The sequence below is a fragment of the Drosophila elegans genome, unplaced genomic scaffold (assembly GCF_018152505.1).
Source record: "Drosophila elegans isolate 14027-0461.03 unplaced genomic scaffold, ASM1815250v1 contig_208, whole genome shotgun sequence".
NCBI classification, from domain to species: Eukaryota; Metazoa; Arthropoda; class Insecta; order Diptera; family Drosophilidae; genus Drosophila; species Drosophila elegans.
Genome location: NW_024545578.1, coordinates 19,990,683 through 20,000,000, shown reverse-complemented (window position 1 = coordinate 20,000,000; position 9,318 = coordinate 19,990,683). Strand labels below are relative to the sequence as shown.

General features: G+C 37.1%; 1 protein-coding gene across 15 annotated transcripts in view; it reads left to right on the top strand.

The window, feature by feature from the left end:
• Positions 1 to 9,318, top strand: part of LOC108142348 (gamma-aminobutyric acid receptor subunit beta) — a 33,646-nt gene that overhangs the window by 21,047 nt on the left and 3,281 nt on the right. For 5 of the 15 annotated variants that reach the window (XM_041708311.1, XM_041708312.1, XM_041708313.1 and 2 more), the window contains exons 7-9: positions 2,406 to 2,543; positions 5,196 to 5,480; positions 8,594 to 9,219. In XM_041708311.1, the coding sequence (XP_041564245.1) occupies positions 2,406 to 2,543; positions 5,196 to 5,480; positions 8,594 to 9,219 (1,049 nt within the window). Of the gene's footprint in view, positions 1 to 769; positions 908 to 2,405; positions 2,544 to 5,195; positions 5,481 to 8,593; positions 9,220 to 9,318 lie in introns of all 15 variants that reach the window. The other 10 variants (XM_041708320.1, XM_041708318.1, XM_041708310.1 and 7 more) reach the window with 6 other exon arrangements.

The following is a 9,318-nucleotide window of genomic DNA, read 5'->3' as shown; positions in this document are numbered from 1 at the left end:
CAGCCCCCCACCTCAGATATTTTTGGTCATGTATATTTGTTTTTTGAAACCAAGTCAAGTCTCTCACATGTAAACCCAGTTCATGTGCATTATTATCCGCATCTACCCGAATATCTTACCCAACAGCTATCAACCAGTATCAGTAACTATATTATATAACTATCAACAGTTCACAATTTCATGGCGCTGAATTCATGCAGAAGATTGGTTGGTTTTCGGTCGCCTTCTCAATTTTCAGCAACAGCAGAAGGCTCCACACCATGAGCCATATCCGATGATCTTTGTGAACCAGAAAGATATTCGTAATTTCTGCCACTGTCTTAGACTCGACTTATGCCCTTTAAGCCCATGCTAACTTAAGTTTATTTATATAATACATACTTATACTGTAAGTCAAAACCCATACACAGCACGCTTTTGCTTAAGATCTATATATTGTATATACGTTCGATATGCCTAAAATTTACGTCTAGAATTTCTTTGTCAAAACTCGCCACAGAAATCGGGTCCAAGAAATGCCACACCCACACTCACCCTATTTATAAGTCTTTTTATATACCGATCTAGCATCGAGTGTGTGAGCTAAGTATTCTGTGTATAAGTCCCAGAAACCATCCAACACCAAACCAAAAACAGAACAAACAAACAATAACATCAATTAATTAACTACTGAACCCCCTTTTTGCAACAACAACAACAACAACAACTACTACTACTACTACTCAACAACTACAACAATTCAACAACAACGATCTTCAACAACATGAAGTCGGTTACACGATGCGAGATATCCGATATTTCTGGAGAGATGGACTGAGTAGTGTTGGCATGAGCAGTGAGGTCGAACTACCGCAGTTCCGAGTTTTGGGACACAGGCAGAGGGCGACCGAAATAAACCTAACCACAGGTACCCCCATACATTAAAAATCATAACAAACCTAAAAAAAAAAAAAAAATATATATATATATATATATGCAAAATAAATAAAAACATCAATATAATCACATTACCATTTCCTTTGTTTTTGATAAGCATTTTTCAATGAACTTTTATCCGTTTTGCGTTTGTCGTAATGGATTTCGTAATCGTATTTTGATTTTGTGTTTCCGAAAAGGGTTAGCGCATATCCAAGTACCGAAACACGCACCTCTAACCAACCAAAGTTTTTTGTTCTTATCCGTCTACTTCTACTTCTTCTTCACCAATATATATATTTACCTTTATCTCTTTATCGAGTGCTAACCGTAACTTGTGCTACTAACCAGAAACAATCGAACCAATCCCCCATCTAAGCCACATATAAACATATATATATTGTGTTTGAAGTGTCCTCTACTAACCTCTGTTGTGACTACTCGTTGATTTGTTCTTTATTCTATATCTACTATTTCTTTGCGTATACTTTTCTTTCGTTTTGATTAACCGATCAGTAAAGAAGCAGTTAGTGACGTAGTGAGCGTTAGTTAGGCCCAGCAAATATGATTTCTGTTTCCTCCATTTCCGTTTCCGTTTTAATTTCAGTTCGTTTCGAGTCGCAAGAGAGTCCAGTTTCGTTTGCTTGGGTAGGCAAAAGCAAATAAATCGCTATTAAAAACTAAGAAACAATCTAAACAAAGGCCTGAGAACATTGTAAAAGCCTAAATCTTTAATCTCTAAACAGAAGACACAAGAGCACCCATTTCTGACACCGAAACAATTAGATAAGTTAAGCTATAAGTTTGTTTACTAGTCCTAAGCATCCCTACTACTGCCAATAAGAACAAACAGTAGCTGTAAGTCAACAAGAGCGCGCCTACTGAAAGCTCCTCAATCGTTATCCTAGTTACGCTTTGCCAATGGAAACATTATAATAATGCATTTTTAGCGCAATTGTAATATACGAACTAGCAATAATAATCTTAGAGTTTCTTCTCGATGGAATAAATCAAAAAATATATTTTTGAACAACACTTAAAGCGACAAGTTCTGAATGAGACTATTAATGCAACAACCGAATCGAAAATGTTCAACCGAAAAGAAAAGAAAATAACAATACCAATAAAAAAGAAAAAAAAAAAGAATGCACACTGCGAATGAATTGTATTGAATTGTTTAATGAAATTTTCTATGATAGAATAGAACTTATTAATAGTCTCACGAAATGTATTTTTTGTTTTATGCATATATTTCGTCTACAACAACGACAACCTCACCACCGAACTGTGCCAACAACAACAACAACAACAACTACAACAACTGTAATATAAACTCGCCTAACCAATTACAAAACTAAACCAAAAAACCAACCAAAAACCCAAACACCAAACTGTACAAAATGCAACTTGCAAACATAACAACAATTACAACAACTACAACGAATACAACAACAACAATAACTACAACCAACTATATACACCATATATAGTCGGCTACACGATGCGTGACATCCGTTATAAATGGAACGAGGGCCCCAACTCGGTCGGTGTCTCGAGTGAGGTTTCGCTGCCCCAATTTAAGGTCTTGGGTCATCGGCAAAGAGCTATGGAAATCAGTCTTACCACAGGTACCTGTAGACGGTTACCGATTTTCTTTCAAACTTTATTTTTACCTATATATAATATATTTACGATAATACCGATGATGACTTATCTATATATAACTACTATATATAAATATATAGTTTTGATTTTGCGTTTTCGATTCAGTTCTAAACTTTGAGGCATTTCAGTTCGATGAGTTCTTTTATTTTTCATTTTTCAATTCGAAATTATTTTCAAGCTGCATTTTGTAAAAAGTTTATCCAAATTCAATCAAACAGGCTTGCCAAAATAACTTGGGCTTACTATTGGCGGAATTGAATCCAGTTTCAAGCACTAATTGATTGATTTAATCAATCGGAGAGATGGTGCCTCAAGCTGGATCGATTTGCGATACAGAAAAAGCATGATAAGCATCTTAAGATTTTTACCTTATTTATATTCCATTTAGCTAGCGTTTGTTTTATCAACTAATCAACTTCTTAGCATACCAATACCAAGCAATAACGTTAACAATTAACTTACGATAATATAAACAAGCGCATTCAACATTAGCCCACTTCATAGTCTAGAGTCTAGACGGCCTGATTTTGATGAAGACCATGGTCTTAGAGCTTTTCCCACTTTTACTCGTACCTACCGGATACTGTTCATATATCTTTAAAAGCAAATTCAACGCATGTTACAAGCTAGCAACAATTTTCCGATTTAGTTCGTTCATCAAATGATTTTCCTTTCAGCTTACTTTTACTTTCCTAATCTCAGTTGATTCCGCCTTGATTTCAACGCTCATAAGTTCATACTTTACAGCGAACCATGACAAGAACAGAAACCAAAAAATAAACGAAGCAAACAAACCTAATTTTTATCATTGGCAATGCCGAAAAAAAATGACAAAAATCAAACCAAATCAAAAGAGAAATCAATATGAGATTGAAAAACAATTCACCTAGCGACCTTTGTATTATAAAACCAAATAAGCAAAGTGAAAATAATCTTATGCAAAAACGACAACATAAAGTAATCGATATAGCAAAGCTTAACTGAATATGGCTTTTCCTTAGTAAATCATGCTTTTGATTTATGCCTGACATTATTACAACATAATCAACAAATTTTTAAGCTGCCCAACACCCACACTCATACTCACACTCACACATGGTACACATAATTTTATTAACTAGTCACTGAAATTAGTTTTTACTACCAACAACAACAGCTATCTACAAACCTATCTACCAGTAATTTTAAACGCTATCGAAATTCATTAGCATAATCAACCAGCAACTGAAAACAATCGACACCAAACATTCTGTATTGTAAATCAACGACAACTACAACAAAAGCATTAATATTAAAATCCAAAATAATAAACAAAAGTTATGCAACATAATTTAAAATTCCAATCAACTCCCATACGCATTAAGCATTCAAACGTTTGCAAAATTATCGAACGAAAGACAATGAAAAGTTCAAAACCATATATACATATAAAATATATATATATTTACAAATAACAAATTACAAATATCCAAACAAATATATATATATATATAGAAAATACAAAACGCCCTCCCAAGCATGCTCTCATCTTAAAAGTTTCTTTTACAAAATCCTAAACAAAATAAATAAACCAATAGACAAATAGCCACAAAATGCAGGCAATTCAAATGCTCCTTATTAGGTCTTAGACTAGCTGCCTCTACTCATATTTCTTATAATTTTATTTACCTATTTTCTTCAGATTTGCGGTCAGTTTTAGTTACTCTAATGCAAGCCACTTGTTTTCCTTAAGTATTTGTGACTAACTATCCAATAAATTATACATCAATTTTTTTAATAACAACGATTTTTTGCTTCGGTTTAGTCGAAGCCAAGATGTTCTTGCAGAAACCCCGGCAAATAAACAAAAAAATATAATATATACTTGCTACCCTTTAATATATAGTTTACTTGAATAAATGTATTAAAATATATAAGTGTTGGTTTTTCTGCAAAAATAAATTTGGAATGCCTAGTATAGTTCTTCAAGTTTAGTTCTTGACCTTAGCTTTGACTTGACTACTTGCCATTTTGTTTATAGTCAATAAATATATGTTTATTGAAGTAATGCCTGCCTAATAACGATGTGTCGCATAGATGAAAACTAACAATATTTCCAGGAAGGTGCCAGCCAATCATAATTTCACAAAAAAATGCGCTCATATTTAATTTATTTATTCTATTCTTAGAGTTTTGTTTTGGTTTACTTTTGGAGTCCTAATTTTTTTTCTTGGATTTATTTTGATGATGAATACGTACTTATAAGAGCTGGCAAAACGTCGAAGATTTATTAAAAAAAAAAACTATTTCTAATACATATTAAAATGTTTAAAAAATGTCAAAAGTTAATATACATTTTTTAATTTTACATAAGCAGCCAAGGCTTTAGCATTTTATAATATTAATATCATTGATATTTATTCTTATCATGCTTTCGATGATTTGCCAGCTCTGCTACCAATATTGTTTGTAAATATTTGCAAATTGAATCAATTTAAGCGAGCTAAAAACTAATAATATCTTTATATCTCTCTCTACTTTCTGTCTCTCCCTATAAAAAAAAACGCTGAACGAACAAAAAATTAAAATTTAAAATAACCAACAACAAAAACAATAATTGCAATTGGCGCGGGCAGGCAACTATTCGCGTTTAGCCTGCGAAATTCAGTTCGTGCGTTCGATGGGCTACTACCTTATACAAATCTACATACCCTCTGGACTGATCGTTATTATATCATGGGTATCATTTTGGCTCAATCGCAATGCAACGCCGGCGCGTGTGGCGCTCGGTGTGACAACCGTGTTGACAATGACCACTTTGATGTCGTCAACAAATGCAGCGCTGCCAAAGATTTCGTACGTCAAGTCGATTGACGTCTATCTGGGAACATGCTTCGTTATGGTCTTTGCCAGTCTACTGGGTAAACAAAATCAACTACCGAAACTACCAAAACCCCCTAAACCGATTCCAAAAACCGAAAACCCATTAAGCGAAAATCCAACCAGTAGCAAAACGATTTTCCCCATATATCTCTCACACCAAACACACACACCCACACACTCACAGGCAGTGGATCTCTATAGATTCCGAATTTTTTGATTTCATTACCTTTTTCAGTTGAATAATACTGGCCAAGTTGCGTGCCAGCTTTCAGTTTTTTGTTTATTCAACCACACTTTTGCCAGCTTTCCGTGCCACGCTTAGCGTTGTGCAAAACAATCTTGCAGATACATCAAAAAAAAACACACTAGTTTCCTCGGCAAAACGATCTGCGTCTTGAGAAATTACTAACTGAATTTATACTATGATATAGTATCTAATTGGACCAGCGAAAACGCAGCTGAGTTTTGCCCAATCCACAGTAGTTTAATATCTATTTAAACTTAAACTTAAACATAAAATTATTTCACATTTCTTATGGAGCCAAAGGACCAGAAAAAGTCTATCCATAGAGATGCTGAAATGCACTGCACCTGAGGCACTGTAATGGGGTCCGGCACCTAAGTAAAGCTTGATATATGGTATATTTGATACTTAAATTCGATAGACAACCTCCTCTAAATAAGAATTAAATTTTCCAAAAATGTTCTATATATATATCAAGTTTTGGTGTTCGCCCCGCCGTTATGCTAACTTTAACTTTCTCTTTAACTATCTAACAACTAAAACAATTCTCAAGCAACAACTTACACCCACAACTACAACAACAACTCCAACAAACAGCAACAATAACAGCAAGAAAAGAAAAAATTATGAAAGCAAAGAAAAGAAAAGAAAAGAAACTGCAAAGAAACCCAAAAGAAACAAATCTCTTTTTTCGTATTTGTATGTTCTTGTTAATTTTTCAATACAAAGAAAAACTGTCATCCAAAGAAAATGTATGCAAATTCATAGATACGCGCCTGCGAATCGAGCGTAAAGGCACGAAAATTTACTCCCAACGTCCCACCTGTCCTTGTACCTGTACCTGTTTTGCACCTCGCACCTAGAATCGAAGCATGCTTCAGCCAAAAATGACAAAAACAAACCAAATACCATCCTCCAAAGCCTCTCCATATGTACGCTCGTGCATATGCCCATCTATATATAGCCGCCTCAGGTTGAGTTTGTGTTCAAGCACCCAGACGAGCAAATCGAACACACTTCAACCTGAAATGGTACCCAGATATCAATATACGCCCAGCTTCCGCCAAAATGCAAAACTGCAAGCTGCAAAAATCGCAAACCGAAAAAAATGTACAAACCAAAAAAAAACAACGCACCTAAACCAAATCAAAATCAAAAAAATAAAACAGGGTACGAGTAGAACGATCAAAAAAATACTAATAAAAAAAAAAAACGTAAGAGGGAGCGCATCATAATCAAAAAACGAAACCAGCATGCCCTGCGCCACACCTGGCTTGACTCGCGATTGAATTGAATCAAAAAACAAATACGAAAAAATAAGAACAGACACAAAACACTGTAAATATGGTTCAACAAGTCGTCGATCAACAGCCAGAAGACGCAGCCCCCGAAGACTCTACAAGACAACAGAGCCCAAAAAAAATAAAAGAATCCAAGAAAGTGCGCCTTAAAAACATAACAGTATCTGATAGATACGAGTTTCTGCGATTTGGAGACCTCAAGTTTGGGTCATTTAAAAGGGTGACCCAGACATGAAGACTGCCAGATTGTCAAGCAAAAAATAAATATTTTAAAAATCGCACTTGATAGTAACCCTTCAGTGGTTAGGTAAGATATGATTTGTAGTCTGCTTTCTGTTCTGTTCTATTGGCTATTTGCAGCGATTGGTTACCTTGTTTGCCCCTGGTAAGTACTCTTGTTACTAGTTACTAGTTACTCGTTACTCGTTTCTGTTCCGACCCTGTTCTATCCACCTTCATCGGCGAGTATGCGATTTGAAAGTCCCCCTCTATAAAAACCCCCCTCCCCACAAAACACCGTCAAATTGAAATCTGAACCCGTAACATTTCCAAGGATAATGACAATTGGAGAAGCTAAGAACCAGGAACAAAGCAGCTGAAATACATATAAACAAAAAAAAACACGCTGGAAATTTTCGTGTCCTTTATAACGGGCGACCCTGTTCAATGAATTTGCATTTAAGGCACGCACATGAACATTTTCCTTGAATGATGGTCTCAACTGCAGGAATAAATGTGTACATAAATCGTTTGGCTTACAAATGACTTTTTCCACTCATTTCACAAAAACAACAAAACAACAAGAACAGCCTTAAACACGGACACTCACATTCACTCTCATATAGACTCACAACACACACACACACACACACACACACTCACACACACACAGATACACTCCAATTGCTCTGTCTCTTTAGAATATTGCTAACTCACTCACACACAAGACTTGCTTTATTCGAATTTTCCTTTGCCTGGCTAAAATGGAGATACGAAAATAAATTCACCTTAATTTTTTGATTTCACTTACCCCAAAAACCCAGAAACACTGCAATATTTGCCCCCTAACGACTCTAAATGTTACTTATAGTCCACAAAGTCCTTCCAAAACCCCCCTTTTCCTTCTTCCCACAAACATTTGTAAAACCCCCTTTCCCACCCGACTACCTCTTATAGACGTTGTGCAAAAATGAACTCAAATTGTTGGCAAAATTCTGATGGAAATCAAATTTTCTTTTATTTTTCTATTTGTCTTTCCTTGTATCCGACATTTAATCGAAACCCACCCGCACCAAATTACCAAATATATACAATGCTACAATATCCAAATATATATCTGACAACTACTACAACCAAAATATCATCCGAACTTCATGCGGCTACCGACCACGACCACTAAATTCTTGAACTGCATCCGCATATCAACCTGTATTCTAACCAAAACCCCCCAAATATAACCACCATACCGTATGCCAAACCGTCCATCAACTATCTATCTAACGACTACATTCCAAAATCTAAATTGCAATCTGACCAATTGAAAATCAAAATCGAAAATCAAAAATCAAAAATCAAAATCGTTATCGTATCGTATCGCAATCAATAGAATACGCCACGGTCGGCTACATGGCAAAACGAATTCAAATGCGAAAACAAAGATTTATGGCGATCCAAAAGATAGCCGAGCAGAAAAAGCAACAGCTCGACGGAGCGAACCAGCAGCAGGCGAATCCGAATCCCAATGCGAATGTGGGAGGCGTAGGCGTAGGACCCGGAATGGGCGGACCCGGGGGACCCGGTGGACCCGGTGGCGGGGTCAACGTGGGCGTGGGCGTTGGACCGGAGCATGGTCACGGGCATGGTCACCACGCCCACAGCCACGGGCATCCGCACGCGCCCAAGCAAACAGTGAGTAACCGCCCAATCGGCTTTTCCAATATCCAACAAAACGTTGGTACGCGCGGTTGCTCGATAGTGGGACCCTTGTTCCAGGAGGTGAGATTCAAGGTCCACGACCCGAAGGCCCATTCCAAGGGTGGAACGCTGGAGAACACGGTGAATGGCGGACGCGGCGGTCCGCAATCGCATGGACCGGGTCCGGGCCAGGGCGGCGGACCGCCCGGCGGTGGCGGAGGCGGTGGCGGCGGTGGCGGGCCGCCCGAGGGCGGCGGCGATCCGGAGGCAGCGGTCCCAGCCCATCTTCTGCATCCGGGAAAAGTAAAAAAGGTAAAGGTAAAGATCGTACATGATGCGGCGATTTAAAAAGGTTTAACTGCCCCTGAACAAAAGCATACTAATATATTTCTTTTCGCCCACCACCCACCACCCATC